Here is a 17,413-nt window from a genome sequence, read left to right on the forward strand (position 1 = left end):
ACAGTTTGCTTACCACAAACTGTTGTGTGTTTGCTGTGCCATGGAATGGCCCACGTGTATGCTTTTAGCTGGTGGCAAATGCTCTCAATGAGAATTAGCCTGGCCTGCAATAAGGGAAGCTTAAATTTAGGTTGTTCTCCCGTGCGTGCTGTGGGATAAGAGCACACAGCCAGGCAGTCCCTTGCGTGCGGGTGTGCCTGAGCATTCGAGGTGTCCACAGAGGCATTCGCTTAAGCTGAAATGCTTGTTCACCAATTGCAAATGGGCTCGTAAAAAACCAAACTGTATGTAAAAGCCCTCTTACATGTTGGACTGGAAAGAAATAGCTTTGTTGTTGTTTCAAAAAATTAGTGAGCCAACAATGCAAAGCTTTGGAGTTGGTTACTGGGTTTTTACCGTAGTCTCTACGAGCTATACAAAGTCTGAAGACATTGTATGTACAGTACATCTTTAATAAGAAGGGAGCTCACAGTCTACCAAACTCTGCCAAATAAACTTTTAATACATACTGTACTTCACTCAGTAGTTGTCCATCTCTTCTTCATGGAATATCTAACAGCTCTAAAAATATTTTCTTGGAAGAGGATAGAATTATCATTGTTGTATATCAATCAAGTATGGTTAATGAAGCAAAGCCAGCATGCTAGTATTGCACAAGGGGAAAAGCCTCCAGAACACAAAGTGGAACAACAAATGCCCTCGAAATTCTGCCGAAGGGAACAGGAAGCTCTGGATGCCGCATCGTTAGGATTCGTGTAGCTCTTAGGCGTCCTTGTACCGCAGCAGGTTTGCTTTGCCTCTTCATTGCCACATTTCTCTCTGAAACAGGTAGGGATCTTCCGGATCATTACAAAAAAGAAAAAAAATTTACAGCAGCTGCAGCAAAGTGTGGTACTATTCAATTTCTTGAAGAGTGAGGCTTTTATTTCAAAATATCATATATTAATATATATATATTTCTATATATATACTTTAACTGATATAAAGTAAATTGTAGATCCAAACTTATACTGTTGTTTGTACTTTGCAATCTCGGAAACTTTAGCAAAGGAACCATTTTCTTCATTTTTATTTTCAGCTGTCAAAAATCAGGGGCATTATTTCCACTGAATACTTTCTTTCACACAGTAAAGCCACTGTTGTTATCTGGTAAACAGTCAAAGTGCAAATAAGAAATCCATTTGGCTTGTAAATGCTGAGATGGTTTTAAACTTTCAATACTTTGTCCTCATAAATCAGCAGGGCTTTCACTGTCTCCGTGCAGACGGCGCTCTGTTAGGTCCTCGGGTGGATCTGCAGTAAGAAAGTGCGAAAGAGTCAGTTATATAAAATATGTTATGAGAGGAAAGAAAGACCCAGGCTTCATAGCACTTTGCCCTGGTCATGATATAGCTGAGTTTAAATCGCAGTATTTTGGGGGGTTCTTTTCTCTCGGGGCTGCAGGGCTTTAAGGACGTGCAAGAGGCAGACCCTGAGTGAGATCCTGCCTGTGCCTTGGGAGATCCTGGATGTGCATCGATCACCTGGGCTGGTGGTGCAGGAGATGCCAGGACAGCTTTGGGCATGGGGCCATGCTGACCCCAGCCTTCAACCCTCCCCTTCTCAGAGTGATGCTAGTAGCTTCTGCTAGACAAGGACATGCAGATGGATCCGTCTTTCAGGTTCATTTGCTCCGCCCCAACACACTTCCTCAAAGAGGGGCAGGATAGGAATGACCAGCTATATAACAGAGTGGAAAGTCTGACCGACTTCATCTACTCACCTCGGGTGAGATAACATGGCCTGCAACAGACCATAAAACCATTGCTCTTTATGACTAACACCACAATTGATCTGAGTGAGTGCACTAATGGCTTGAAGAGGAAACACCACCGCCTGGAGGTTTTTTTAGGATGCTGAAATAAGAACGACTGACCAGAAGCAAAAATAGCTCTCCTGAGGAGAGGCTTTTGTTCCTTTCCAGCACTGATACGCACAGATGAATGGCACAAGGGGTCCAACCCTTTGCTAGACGACTAGGTCAGCAATGAAAGTCAAATTGACTTGAATACGAGCAGGCTCGGGCATTAAATCAGGGCTACAAATTATTAGCTAAGCACTAGGTGATATGATGAAATGCAGCAGTAAGTCTTATAGCAAGAGATATTTACTAGCTTGTGCTCTACTGCTTTGAACTGACCTCTTAATCACAGAGACTGTTATCACAAAAATATAGGGGTTTCTTCACTGCTCTAAAGAAAAACTTAATCTGGAAATCATCTGACATATTAACCTAGTTGGACAGCTTCAAAAAAGAAAATAAAACTCTGGGTTCATTTACCATTTTCTTCCTTCCCCCAGTTCCCATTTTCTGCGCTCCTGGTTTGCCACTGACAAGTGACCAAAGAAAACAAGGGTTTTCTCTCTTGGGGATGAATACATCCCTTTCCCATTTGTACACTGCCTCAAGACTTTGTGTGGTTGGTGTAGGAGCAGGGAATGACAAGGGACCACGGTGCCAAGGTGCCGTGGGCACCTCAGGTGCTATTTACTGCAGCACGAGATGAGCAGTGGCTGCTAAGAAATGTGATGCCTTGGTCCCTCAGGGCACTGTAAAATGGCCTGCATTTCTCTGATGGCAAAACCAAATGGAAACCGGCGGGTGGGTGGGCTGTAATGGAGGGCGCAGGCTGTGAAGCTGGAGAGATGCTCTGAGCTGAGCTGCTCTGCCAGTCCCCAAGTGCTCAACGCTTCAATTTCCATCCTCCACAGTATCAGCAGAAAAACAGCTTGTGGAAGTATTTAGAGGGCTAGTACATGAATGCCAGGTGTTATTAGTGTGGATTACATAAAAAGGGCATTTTGCAGCGCGGTGTGCGCATGAGCCCGGGCAAAAGCCCTGGGGAAGAGCACCGCGCTCCTGAAGGGCCCTGCAAAGAGGTGCACAGAAAGTCATGTGCAGACAGTCCAATGTCAAGAGCTTGTGAGTGACTCCCTCGCTCAGATGGGACGTGATAAAACATGGGATGCATGAAGAGCCACGTTTTCATGTGTTTCAGCAGCTCTGGTTCTTACAGGCATTTATGTGCCCTTGTGGGCACCATCTCCCAGCATCCAGACTGAGACCGTGCTCTTGCGTTTCTCCTGGTGCCAGTTGCTCTGCTGAAGTGTAGTGATGTGGTCGCCAGCCAGGTCCTAGTACAGCTCCAAGAGCCCCACATTTTTAAGGTAAGCATTGAAACTTACGTTCTTAAAAAAAAAGGAGTGAATTGGGATTTAAAAAAGCATTGAAACTGCTCCAAAAATTGAATTACAAAATTATTTCTTTCCAGTGTTTGCCACGTGCTCTGACCATCAATAGAAAACAAATCAATTTACAGAGGCTGTGAGCTTTATATCTTTGGCTTGAACAACTTAATTAGTGAGCTATGCTAAAGGACTGAACACAGGAATAAACGCATGAAAAGGAAGGAATGGAGGATGCGCTGGCAAAGCCTTTACTGGATCTGTTGTCCACCTTCTTCTGACACTAATCTGTATTAGTGACATCTGAGAATCAACCATGAAGTAATACACTACACTGTAAAATAACATATATTGTGTATATACATGTATTCATGTATATATATACTTACACACATACTTATATGTGATTTACTGTGGGCCTTTAATCCTGTGAGTCATAAATGCAAGTGTTTTCCCTGCCTAACATAAATGTATTTAGTGTAAGGAAAAGCCTTCATTAAAACAGTTTACAGTTTGCAGACTATGGTGACTTGCTCTAGCTTTTTGGCTAATCACCACAGATATATCTAGGATGTTGACTGATTTGTCTTGTTTCTTCTGCTTTCTTAACTTCCTTAACTACATAAATTAGACACACATGGCCCAATCTTGCAGCCTGGTTTGGGGTCAGTACAGATTATAGTGTAATCTCTTTCTCTGATGCCATCTGAAATGACAAAACAAAGAAAAAAATGCCTGTTTCAGGATCTGATTGCTTCTATTATTTTATATTTATGTTGCTAGACTTGACGCAGCAATACGGATTCAAGCAAAGTTTCAGGGATTATTAAGTAGAATTTTTGCTTAGAAAATGCAAGAGACAGTTGCTAAGCACAACATGTCATGTTGCCTTTGTCAGTTGGATTCTGTAATGGTATTTTAAAGCAACAAAGCAAAATTCTACTGGAAGCAGCACTATCAGGTACTCCCCTCACAAGCTAATTAAAATAACTCCCGTGGGTAAATGAAGAAATATTTTTTCAGTTATGAGCACTCACTAAGTATTTAATTTAAATGAAATACAATAATGCATACCAAATAGATTGGACCATACATCTGCATATTAATGAAGCTGCTAAATTTCTAGCAATGACTTCTAGATGCAGGCTATCACCTAAAACTAGTTTATATGATGAGGGTTGGGGGAGTTAAGAGCAGGACAATTTCACAGAGAAAAGCAAATGCAATTCCTAAATTATATAATTTGCAGACAGACCACAGAAGTACTGAATTATTGTAATTTAACAGAAGTATAACACACTTCCTCATGTTGCTTATTACTTCTTTAATGTCACTTTCTTACATTTTAATTCCCTAATTCAGTGAGAAAAATGTTGCCTTACTGAAAAGGACATGTAGTAAGTTTGGTTTTGGTGTTTTTTTTTTTAATTGCATTGTAAGGCACATACATTAGGGCAAATCTTCCAGTGGTGTTTCAGTGTGGAAAGATCAGTTGTGAGCAAAGAGTGGTTTGCAGCAACAACGACACTGCAGGAAGAAATTCAGTCAAGGAATCACAGTTCCCTCCATGCTTTCTCCTTTGCTCTGCGAGATGACAAATAGATAATATGCATCCTTTTTTTAGGGGCCACTTACTGCCTGATGGAAAAAAACCCTCCTAAATTAGTATGTATCCTAGTAATTTAATGTGGTGGTGAGATTAGCCATGCCAGAAGGCACCTTTCAAGAAACTAAGGTTGCAATACAAATCATTCACCCTGGGGTAAATCATATGGAGGGAAAGAAAAGAATTCAGATGGCATGGGGATCAGTTGGGGTAAAGTATTCTCCTTCAACAAAAGGCCTAGAAGACATGAAAATTGACTAGGGTTAGGATTGTGGAAAAAGGAAGAAGTCAGGAAATCATGATACTAAGCTTCACCATCCTGTGAATTAGTAGCTGGGTATGACTATGTAGAACCTCTTAATAAACAGGAAAAATTTTTTGAAAATTTGCTTTTTTTTTCATTTAGCAGGTTTCAAAAGTTATTTTCCACTTCACTGAAAAACAAAATTTATTCATTTATAAAAAATATTTTGAGTTGACAACCATGTAATTTTCTTGGGAAAAAAATTCAATTGTAGTAGGAAAATAATTTAATTAAAATTGTTGAATACAGGTATAGGTGGCAGTTTTAAGAAAATTGTTGTGAAAAAATTGTACAGTGCAAAAGAAAAGCTAGAATCTATTTTTGAAAAACACTTTTTTGTTTTCCAAAGGTAATCTCATAGTGGGAGAAGTTTAGCCAGCTCATCCACACTCTCTCTTTGCAGCCATATCTCTGCGTTTTCCTAGCAATGCGTGGTGAAAGTTGTCATCACCTGTTGGCCTGTGTTACCTGAATCTTCAGCATCTCGAGAGTATGTCACTAACGGGTGCATGGGGCTAGAGCTGCTCTGAAGTAAGACCTGAAGTGCAGGTAGTGAGTTGAGTCCTCAGCACCAGTTCATGCTTCAAAGCACCTGTACGGCTGCTAATACAGATGTGGCCTGGAACAGCCAAGGAATGGATGTAGGATCCAGCAGATCCCTTTGATCTAATACTCTCCCCTTTAGCCACCAGAAAGTGACGTGTCCTTGAGGTGAATGTCTGTAAGAAAGTGACCTGGCGATTCAGCAGCTCCAACCTGCCAGTTATCAAGCCTGGACCCAGCTGACCAGCCTGAATCCATCTGAATTTTCACTATGTTATGGCCAGAAGCGTTGTGTGACCGGGGAGGTATGCAGTGATCTTTTACAGCAGACACGATGATGGAAAAGACATGGGTGAGCAATTGTTAATGACTCCCTTTCCTATTAAGACCTCCTGGGTATAGACAGAAAGACGACTTACTCTGGTGGTCTTGATTTTATTGCCAGTCGCACACATCCATCCAGAATTATCAGGCAACGTCTTACACTCCTCTCCTTCTAGGCAGGGCTCCATCTCACACCACCATTTCCCAATCACTATTGAAGCTAAAAGAGAAAAGACAATGTTCACAACTGTGTTATAATGAAAAATCTAATTAAATAATATCTCAAGGATCTAACACTGCATTTAAGAGGCAGTGTCCCTTCTAAACCCTTCAGTTGAAATTTAGTTGCAAGGATTTCACATTTAATTACTTGTTTTGCATCCTATATTCTCTAAGACAGTGCATTGCTTGCCATAGCTTCCTTATACATGAGATCGAATCTACTGTCATGCTGTGACTGTGGGGAATGCTGTGATGGCAGCAATACCGCTTCAGACCAAAGGATCATCCACCCTAACAGCCCGTCTTCGTGAGTGGCCAATCTGATCTTTATGGACATATATAAGAAAAGGCAAGTAGAAAGATATTTTCCTCTATTCTCCAGGTCTTCAGGAGTTGTGGCTCAGGGTATACCAAAATAAACAGTGTCTGCTTTGCTTTCAATACCTACAGCTGGCTTTTTCTTCCACAAATCTGTGCAGAATTTTTTGAACGCATGTAGACTTTTAGCTTTCACAGTATCTCATGGCAGGGAGCGTCACAACTAGAAATAGACGGTAGGTAATACTGAACAGCAGCAGAAGTTCAGTTTGTTGAAACACGATTATGAATTTTATAGAAACTGCATTATCTCTAGCAGTAACTTTTAATTTCCAAATATTTAACGTTGTAAATAATGACAGTGTTTGGACCTTGTTTGAATTTAATTGGCACATATGTTTACAACCTTGAGTGGACCTTAATGAAGTTTCTTGCCTGGGAATTGGTATCTGTCTATAACCTTAACAGTATCTTAATGACTTTTTTGTCTGGGGATTTTGATAAACTTTAGCTAACCTTGCAAACTGTGACTAGTTGGTGCATGAGTGGCTCTGTCTGTGCTTTGTTTTCTCTGGCAAGAATTAATTTCATGGTTGCACTCATGAAGCCTAACTGTCAAAGCTTCTCGCACGCTCACTCAAATAGAGATGCTTAACCCATTCATATCACCCCACATAGCTGCTTCAAGCCCATAAAATACCTTTGAAGCAGCACTACCTTGAGCTCTGGAAAATGCCCTGTTATGCATGCATTCATTAAATTTCACTTTTATTTCCTTTAAAGTGCAATTAAGACTTCCTTTGGAAAGGTGAGATCTTTGTTCCTCAGATAAGCTGGACAAACCAGCCCCTGCCACTTGTTGAGGTACATGGTTGATTTGAGTGGCATATGGTCAAGATATTTGGTGGGCAACGCTGGAGAGTATCCAAGTATAGCCCACTTTAGTGCAAAATAAACCAGAATGAGAAGCAATATTTCTGGGCCATCTAATTAACTCTAATGGGAAGCTACCGCAATTCAGGAGTCCAAGTTAGTATCTCTAAAACAGGCCTTCACTTGGTACGTGATTATACCAGCAGACTTGCTGAATAACTGTCCCAACAGGGATATGGTTTTCACCTGCTGAGTTTACTTGAAACACAGGGAGAAACACCTTGGGTTTGAAAGCTCCTTTGGTCTGGAAGAAGAGTTGAGTAAGTTGGAGCAAGTGAGCTAAGCCTAGAATAAAGTAGAGTAGAATAGAATAGAATAGAATAGTTCAGTTGGAAGGGCCCTACAATGATCATCTAGCTCTCTGTGTTGTCTTTCCTATTTCTTCTCACAGTGTATACCTCACTTTTATCATGTAATATATCATTTCTCCATATGTACAACGTACAAAAAAACCTTTTACATTTGTGCTTCAAGGCAGTTTAATGATGTTATTCACACATCATTTTCAGAGGGGTATCATTAATGATGCTAACAGTGGAGAAAAGAGATATCTCTCTGCTATGCATGAAAAGGCACGAGGGCTAAATCTGCGCTCTAATAATAGATTGTGCAGTGGGCAAACTGAAAAACCATATCCTGTTAAATACTGGCCTTCACAGCAATCATAGAGCAGAGCATCCTCAGAATACGTGAGAAGAATCCTGTGATATGGAATCAAAAGCGATGATCGTAATTATTTACTAGTAGCAGTGCTGTAGCATTAAATAACCATGGAGAAGGATCCTATGGTGCTAGGTACTAAAAAGCACAAAACTGAACGCCCTGGCCTAGGGAGTTTGCAATGTAAAACAGAGATACGAGATGAATCCAGACTGAAGGGCAGCATGGAGAAGCAATGCTGTTCATAGCAATTAAAATGATCTAACTACTTATTGATGCTGTTAAATACGGCCCAGGTATTCAGATATTGACCTTGGAAAATAATCAAATGCAAAGTCAGTGCTGAACGTTAATGTCAACTGATTCATGTAATAGTGTGTGTATATATATTAATTTGTGATCACAGTGCAGTTACAATCACATGGTAGCCCACCCAAGGGTCCACTAGTGAGTACCCTCACCTGCCCTTACCCAGTATAGCTGGGCTGGAGACAAGGCTCCTTTTATAAAGGGAGAAACTAACGCCATTTGCAGATGAAAAGCTCCTATTTGTCTCTAACACGTAAGTGGGCAAAACCCTTTCTAAGTCCGAAGCACTACAAAGCTCGCTGTGTCTCGTCCTCAGCACCACGCTGCGGCGGGGGCGTCCAGAGCCCAATGAAAATTATTTCCTTTGAGTCTTGAGTTTGTAGGTTTTTTCTTCTATTAAGAGCCTTTTAATCTCTAGGACCAGTTGTCCTTCTTGAGCACTGCTGCTCCTTTGAGGTCTACTTGATTTCAAAGTTTTACACCTCCAGCTCTGTTCAAAGAGGCAGGAAAAAGCTTTAAACTGAATCACAGTTTGCTGCGTTTGAGGTTAGGTACACCTGTATGGGGAGGGGGGAAAAAAGCTTCCCTGCGGAATACAATGCAGCTTCTCTACATTTAGGTTATGCCATTCTGAGATGTGCTGAAGCGGTTGTGTGAGAGCGAGGATTGTTAAAGTTAAGATGCTTTCCCTCGGGGCGGTTTGCATTCAAGATCTCCCAGATCCTGAGGAACCTGAGCTTCTCAGTGACCCAAACTGCTAATTCTGGGTGAGAATTACAGACTCCCGTTAGACATCAGGCATCACAGGCTGTGAGTGCTCACATCATGCTGAATTAGACACCTGCAATGTTTTGGAGTGGTTTTCATTGCGTTCGTCTCACTGGCTGGGGAATACATGAAGCATGGAGTTTTGTCATGCAAGGCTGATTTGACTGAGACAGATACCCTCAGCCACGGGGAAAGAAAAAACGATATGGTATAAAAGAGCCTTGACTACTCCTGTTTGTGTTTTGTTTTGAGGTTTCTTTTGTTCCCCAGCTCATGTAAATAACAGATTGGTTATATCCGAGTTCTTTTCAAGAAAATGCCTCTTTTATAAGAATATTAAACTCTAAGCATATTAAGTAATGGAGCTGGGGAGAAAAGCAACTTTCTTCAGAAAATTCTTGAGATTTTTTTTCCCAGTCCAATTCATACTTTTTTTTTAATCTTTGTTTGCAAAGCTACAGAAAATTTTTGATCAAAATATTTAACTTTTGATGTATTTATTCTGCATGGATTAACAGACAAAGAAGCATTTGGTTGAAATAGCATTTGCTTATCATGTGTACCAAACAGAGAAATAAACTACAGGTAAGAGATCTGGGGATCAGATTGAATATAGGGAAAGAGCAAGAGAATAGCTTCTATTTGCTAGTGTTTACACAATTCTGTTGCGTTTTAAAATGTTTTTGTTCCCAAACATAATACTCAAAGCCATAAGTGGCTGCAGGGAACTTCCAGCTTAGGCCGAATTCAGTGGGCTTCAGCCTGCAAAGTTCATAAGAACCTTTGTAGGTTGCATAAGGGTAGTTGAATTTCAGTAACAAATTATTCTATTACGGGACAATAAAAATGCACTGAATACCTTCAAATATCTACACTAAACTGAGATCAAATCAACATGGAAACACTAGCCATTCCATCATCTTCCTCTTGAATCAAGCAATACGTGGAAAAAAACCCGCAATCCATTTGATTAAAACTTCCTTACTTGTTGAAACTCCTGAACTTGTTGAGTTTCACCTTTCTCAGTCTTTGCGTTCTTACATTAAACTGCAGCTACTCAGACATTCAAAGCGGTGACTAACTGCCCTCTTACAGGTGATTAACAGGGCACGGGCAGAGGCTGGTCTGGGAGAAAATGTGCACACACAGCCCAGAGACTCGCAGGCACTTGCTTTTGTCATGTTTCCTACTGCAGTGTGTATAAAAAATGCAAAGACTTTTTTTTGCAGGTAGAATTCTCCTTTAAGATTTCTGCATTTGTATTTAGGAAATTGCTTTAACAATATGACAAACCATATATGACAATAAGCATAAAGACATTATATTTAACAATGTAACGATACGACAATACTCACAGAGTAATATATAACTTTAATTCATGTTTATGGAAGACCCTGGAATATGAAAACAGAGCAAAGTATCATCATGCATTTTTCAACAGTTTAGAGGGAACATGCTATGTATTAAAATGTTCCAAGATTGCTTCTGCATTTGCCATTATAAAGCCACAACAGCTATCTCTTTTTGCCTGTGATAAAGTGTACACATTTTGTTTATATAGAAATAGAATACAAAGGAATAGAGATACTAGATTGTGCTTCCTCCCTATCATAGGTATTATGTTACTCCAAGGAATAAGAAACGGAGTTCGCTTTCAAAACCGGTATGACACTCGTTGCAGGATGGGAAAGTTTTTACTGTAAGTATAAAGCATTCCATTTTAATCTAGTTTTCACCAGAGAAGATTGATATAAATAAAATTTAAATAGAGAACACGGTTCACAGATGCCAGCAGTGAAAAAGACTTTGTCAGCTTAATGAAAATATATCAATTTTCTCCACTTTATTCAATAAATTGTGAGTCATTTTCTAAATGGATTAGATTAAAGGAAAGTTCAAACTCCCCAGGAGAGACTCTTGCACTGATGGAGACTTTTGGCAATGGCAATAGCACAGAGGTAGGTAAAATCTTTCAGGTCGTTTCGTTTTTTAAAAAAAAAACTGATATAAACTAGAACAGGAGAATCTGTAACCCTGTGCTCCCCTATTCCTTATAAAACAAAATCTCAGAGAATTGAACGAGACGTGGTTTCTCTTACTTTATTGGGATGTCATGAGGTGCAGAATGAATTACAGGGGTGGGAACACACTTTCCAGGAGGATGAGAAAACCGGAGTGGAAGAACATGTCATCTGAAGGGTTATGTATTTCGTAAACAGACTGAGATACCGTTTACTCTGGGAGTTGTAAAGCAGTAGTCTGATAAGTTAAAGAATACAAATCCGAAACAAAAGATTTCAGGTTGAATAATGTTGTCTAGGAGAAATACAGGATGTTTCCTACAGGGAGTCCATCAAACTATCTGCTTTAATTCAATCTTACTCAATTTTAGAAGCATCAATCTAATGCTCACTCAGTGTAATACTTTGCAGTCTTTGTTAACAGACCTCTCATAACTCTGACATTTCTCCAGTTTAAAATACAAGCACAGTGCAATCAGTCTGGCAAGTGATGTCTCATATCTCCTAATTGCCTCAGATCCAGTCTTGCTGAGTTTAATATTTTTTAATTGTAGTAAACATTAAAAAGAGATCGTCATATTAAATTTTTTTCTTTTGGAACTTTCTGATCTTTGCAATATTCTCCAGGTTCTTGAACAATGTTTTATTAATTCACTGGCAGAAACTTTAGAAAGAATTGAAGGGTTTTATATTTTTTCCCATCCAGAATTCTTGATTTTTCATTGCAATATATTCAGCAGCCAGAGTAGGGTATTTTTAAGAGTGTAATATGTGTCTGAACAACCCTGTGGGCTGCATTAAAATATACCCATAAAATATGAAAGGGCAGATTAGACGCAGAAAATCCACGAACAATTTCCATTTAAGATCTGCATAAACCAGCAAAAAGGGTGCTAATTCGACGGCATGAGAAGACTCACTAGTGAAAAACCACTTACGTTGCTATTTTCTAATAGTTTCATACTGTTAGGTAAATTGGAAGAAATGGCATAAGCATGTTGTATACTTCCCTCATAACAATATGACTAATAGAGATGGTGTTGGCTAATGGCCTGAGAGTCAGAAACTCCCGAGGCTTGTTTAATCCCAGCTCTGCTTCTGACTTTCTCTATCGCTACAGGTAAATCATCTTCTTGCTATATCAATTTCCCATTTGTAATTTTATTTACTTAAGAGGATGAGTTATTTTTGCCTTGTTTCCTCGTATGTTCCCCTCTGTCTTTACTGACCTGTTGAGCTTCAACACTGTATTGCAGCAATTTGGGACTGACCTTTTTTCTGCGTTTGTACAACTAGAAGAATGGTGTCTTGGAGTGAGCCTGGGTTTCCTAGGTATGACGATAATAAATAATAACATTAAAATTATATGAAGTCTGTGTGCTGCCAGAAGGTTTTCCAGCTGAATAGAGATGGTCTGTCAAAGAGCAGATTTCATACCAAATAGGTCTTGCAAAAGAATTTCTAGCCCTCAGTGCTGTTCAGCCTGGGAGGGTCGAACGCTGCACTTTGTCATTTTTCCATGTTCTTCTCTTTGCACCTTTGGAAAGAAATGTTGCTTAGACATATGGCTGAGGGGCATCCATAACTGAAGTAGGGTGGCACCTTCATGGTGAGTGAACGTGCATCTTCACTTCCATAAGTGCATTAAATATGACAGTACTCAAGTCCTCTGAGTACTTATAAAGTGTGTACAGCTGTTCAGAGGTAAAAAACTTTTTTGTTAGCAAGGTAGACAGATAAAAACATCCAGGTTTTAAGGAGAACTGTAGAATTTGCGTAATTATCTTCTGAGTCAGGTAGGTCTCAGAGATCTCAGTAGCACTGAGTACAGGCCAATGAAAAGCAATCAAAATTTTTCTTGGGCCCTACAGTTCAATTTGTGAGATCTTTTCAAAGTCTCAGATTTTAAGGTAATAAAAAAATGAAGCCACCAGAAGCTGTCAGGCTTGGAGGCCAATGGGTTGTAGCACTCCTTCCCAGAGATGTCAGCAGGTCTCAGGTCAGTCGAATTGTGCTTGGCTGTCAACCCCTGTTCTCATTTGCTAATACTGTACTCAAAAGGCGTCGTTGTTTTTAATTATTCCACATTCCACTGAGCTCAGACGCGACTAATGCTTGACATTTTTTTCTCTGACAGTTATGGATCATAGTTGATATTATAACTGAACCTTCACTGCATTATCTACCTGGAAACTTGATTTCTACAATGAAAGGCAGAGCAAGCCTCAACAAAACAGGTTTTTGCTGATATCTGTGGCAGAGAGAAAGGATGTGAAATGATAAGATAAACCATGTATGATAAACTTGTCTCCCCAAAAGTGCATAGTGTATTCTATGACCTTCCAGAGTGCGAGGACACAGCCTTACATTTTTTCTTGGAAACTCTTGAATTCATGCACAGCAACATACATCTAAGGCAAGTGTCAAGCCACCCACCTTTATTTATAGTTTTATGCGCGTGAGTTTATTGGTTTTTGACATAACCTCGCTGCAAAGATAGTGGGTCATTTGAGAGCAACCTGCTGACACTAATGAGAGCTAATGAGACTGATGAAAACATGAAATGTTTAGATGCAGGGAGCTGAATTGAATGCGGGTGACTAAGGACCCCATCCCAAACTATATGGGGAAAATTGATCTTTTGTAGGTTAGGGAGACCCATTGCTGCTATTTATTACTGAAGTTTGGAACTGAATCCATCCCTCACTGCAGCACAAAGCTGAGAGCAGGCTGATAAAATATATGTGCAGTGTAGCAGTGTTATTCACTAGTTGAACTTCTTCTAGATAGCCTAGTGAAAGCTTAGTCTTATTGTTGTATATTTAATGAAATGCCAACGAACTGCAGCATAATTATACATTTTTGGAAAGACAATAGGAATCTGCTTATAAATATTCACACACATGTTTCAGACCAGGGTTGAGGACTGGTGTGGCATCAAAGACGAAAAATATCTCCATGCAATGTTAATTTTTAATTAATAATAATTCATTAATCAAGTAAATGAATGAGTTGAAATGCAGAGAGAGAAAAGCCAAGTTGTGAGATGAAGATAAGGGAGGTACACAGAGGTTTGTAAGTGGCCTTGCAATGTTATTCATCCGGTGGCTGCAGGGACACTAAGTCATATATATATCTATATATCTGATGAGCTGCTGTGGAGATGTTTGCTCACACAACCACCATTGCTGGGAAATGACTGTGTTGAACCAAAGATATAATTGCAATGACTTTGTCCCTCATGAAGTGAGCACCCAAAAGAAACAATTATTGCCTATTTTTGCATTAGAAACCAATGATCTGTGTTCTGGGTCTGAGCCAACAGTTACTGAAGAAACAGGAAAAAAATCCTCCTTAGTTTTTACAGGCTTCGGACCAAATCTGGTGTCTGTAAAAGTTGCTGTTTGCTCAAACGTGAATCCCCTGCGCCGCAGGGGGCTGGGTTTAGCGAGGTGGAAGGGAAAAGCTGCAAGATGGGCTCTGAAGGGTGAAGTCTATTATGAAATTTTGACTGAATGAAGTGCCAGAAACATAGCTTAGCAGCAAAGCAGTCTATGAAAGAACACTGAAAATGAATAAATTATATAACTGTAATGTATTTGTAAGACATAACAAAGCATGCATATATATTGGATAGTTATCAGTTATGAAATTAAATACTGGTATACTGCTTGGGTATAAATTGTGTAATATTTGTCTCTTGTTATTTCCAGTCCACAGAGAAGATAAATAAGTAAATAAGGAAAATTTTTCCATTGAATCTACAAAAATTAATAACATATAATGTGATTATGTGTTATCAGTCAATGAAAAACACCTTCTTTTAGCTTTGTAAATGTTTTTCCAGGGGAAAATAGTTTTTGGTTGTTTTTTCTTTTTTTTTAAAATGCAAGCTATTATATTGTCGCTGTTTTTCTCTGTGCAAAAAAGTTCTCTGTGCTTTAAAGACCTAAGGCTGAATCTCTTAGCTTAGAAAATGCTGAAATACGTGGCTGGGATTCGAGGTGTCTCTCTGTAATAGTGAGGGCTGTCAGGTGGGTACCTGCTGCGGAAGAAAGCGTGTGAGGACGGGAAAAGTAGCAAAAGAACCGAAAGCACAACGATCAGAGATCGGTGTGAGCAGTAAAAGGGTGATGTTTCTCTTGAAATCTGGATATCACGGAATTTTTGGAAAAAGAGGCTGCTGAGAGGTGTGAAGTACATTAAGCCATGTGCTATTCTTCCCTTAGAAAGGATGGAAAGAGGATAATAATCAGAGCTGGAAAATTCCTGAATCAAAACACTCCTTAATTTTGAGCTTGTTATAAGAATCTAATGTCCTAAAAGGGTCTGAATATCACCGCTGGTCTGAGACTCTTGCTGGGTTGAGCGGTATTGGCAGATGCAGCAATACATTGAGGTGTGTGATTAAATACAGATTTTAGCCAGCACTTCAGTGACTCAGGTTTGCAATTTTATAGGAGAACCCTTGCTTGAGGTATCATCCTTTTGGACAGGCTGACCCCACCAGTTGGGTGTGAGCAGCTGTTTGCTGGCACTGTCACAGTGGCAGGACGTGGCTCTGGAGGGACCTTCTTATTCTCCCCAGTCCGACCAGAGCAAGCACCTGCCGGTGCGGTCATACCTCCAAAACACCCACATATCTTTGTCCTATCTAGTGGCAGTAAACCGCCTAACTGGTCCATGGCTGGTGATTAAAACACTTTTCAGGTAGTTGAAGTTCATCTGTGCTTGACCTAATCTCTCGTAATACATTCTTGGTACATTCTCTTTCCCCCGAAATGTTCTGCCTGTTGTGTCCTGCAGCCTAATAAAATATGCACAAATCTATTATCCAATGGACACATACGCAGAATAACAACAGCCTTCATTAGTTGCCTGTTGGCATGGGGCTGGCTGATTTTCAGAGTAAAGTGATGTGGGTCAAAGCCCTGATGAGTGTAACTCATGGATGACCCAGGGTGCTCTGAGAAAGGATGGGACCAGCTCTTTGTTATTGTCTGTACCCACCAGCTATTTTCAGACCATATCAATTACAGAAATATGTTTATGGCAAACTGGTTTACAGCTCGTGGAGTGTTATTTAAACCCCCACCAACCAACAAACTCACACTGCAGACTAGGGTCAGGTGCCCTGTCCTCTTGTCGTAGAGATGATTCAATTTGAAATTATAAACTAAGGGGGGTTTTATCGTCCTAATGATGGCACTATGAACTTGCACGTGGTGTGCCACTGGCACAGTAGTGCCAAAAGGCAGAGCTTGCAAATTTCTTTAGGAGGTACTTTAGTTAACTTGCAATTATCTCTGCTCTGAAAAGACAGTGTGGTCCAAATTCTTTTCCATGAATTGGAGATTGCTGTGGTATAAATAATACACCTATAGAACACTTACATCTCCACAGCCCACCTCTCAAAATTTATCTCAGTTTAAAATCTGTGCGGAGGAAGCTGTTTTCAAAGGTTAAGTTAAATGAGCCAACTGCCACTTCACAAGTTAATTACTGATTTATTAAAAGTGTTGTATTCATTCAAATCTCTTTGTTCTGTGATGTAAGACAAGTCTAATTTTGTTTTAAAGATTAAAGGAACATTTGTTTTTTGTAAACAAATCCCTAGCTACTATTACAAATTACATTATGCATAATCTTGACATGATAGATTTGGAGATATTTCAGTGCAACAATGCCAATGCAATCGGAAGAAGAACTGTGAGACTGAACAAAAATTGATGAATTGCGCACACGATACTTTGTATCTCATATCATAGCTTAATTACTGCTTCAATATGCATGGAATAAGAGAAGTAACTCAATTATAAAAGCTTATCAGCAAGACTTAAAAACAGTGAAATTCATGAGTGAATATTAAACTGGCCTTAACTGACAAGCTCTTCTTTGAAATTATGTTTTCTTTCAGTGCTCATAATGCTTATTTACTCTGAAACATTTTACAGAGCTCAGAAGTCTGTTAATGGGCACTTGAAATTTCATGGCTGTGTCAGTATTGGCACAGCTCATGTCTTTTTGCCTCCATTCAACTGAATTCTGAGTTGTATTATTTTAAAAGATGAAATTCACTACTATTTACAGTGGTTCTTTTCCTCTTTTTTACCTTGGAAGAGTCCCTGGATTGCACTTCTAGGAAAGTCTTTGCTACAAATAATTTATATGATGACCTTA

General features: G+C 39.7%; 1 protein-coding gene across 1 annotated transcript in view; it reads right to left on the minus strand.

Annotated features, from left to right (window-relative positions):
* Positions 1–1,035: 1,035 nt before the first annotated feature.
* The window catches only part of TAFA1 (TAFA chemokine like family member 1), a 226,872-nt gene continuing 210,494 nt past the window's right edge, over positions 1,036–17,413 (minus strand). Inside the window, exons 4-5 of the mRNA XM_075158679.1 lie at positions 6,098–6,222; positions 1,036–1,293 (exon numbers count right to left, since the gene is read on the minus strand). Coding sequence (XP_075014780.1) covers positions 1,276–1,293; positions 6,098–6,222 — 143 coding nt within the window. The 3' untranslated portion in view covers positions 1,036–1,275. The remainder of the gene's footprint in view (positions 1,294–6,097; positions 6,223–17,413) is intronic.

The sequence above is a fragment of the Calonectris borealis genome, chromosome 10, assembly GCF_964195595.1.
Source record: "Calonectris borealis chromosome 10, bCalBor7.hap1.2, whole genome shotgun sequence".
In the NCBI taxonomy this organism is placed as follows: Eukaryota; Metazoa; Chordata; class Aves; order Procellariiformes; family Procellariidae; genus Calonectris; species Calonectris borealis.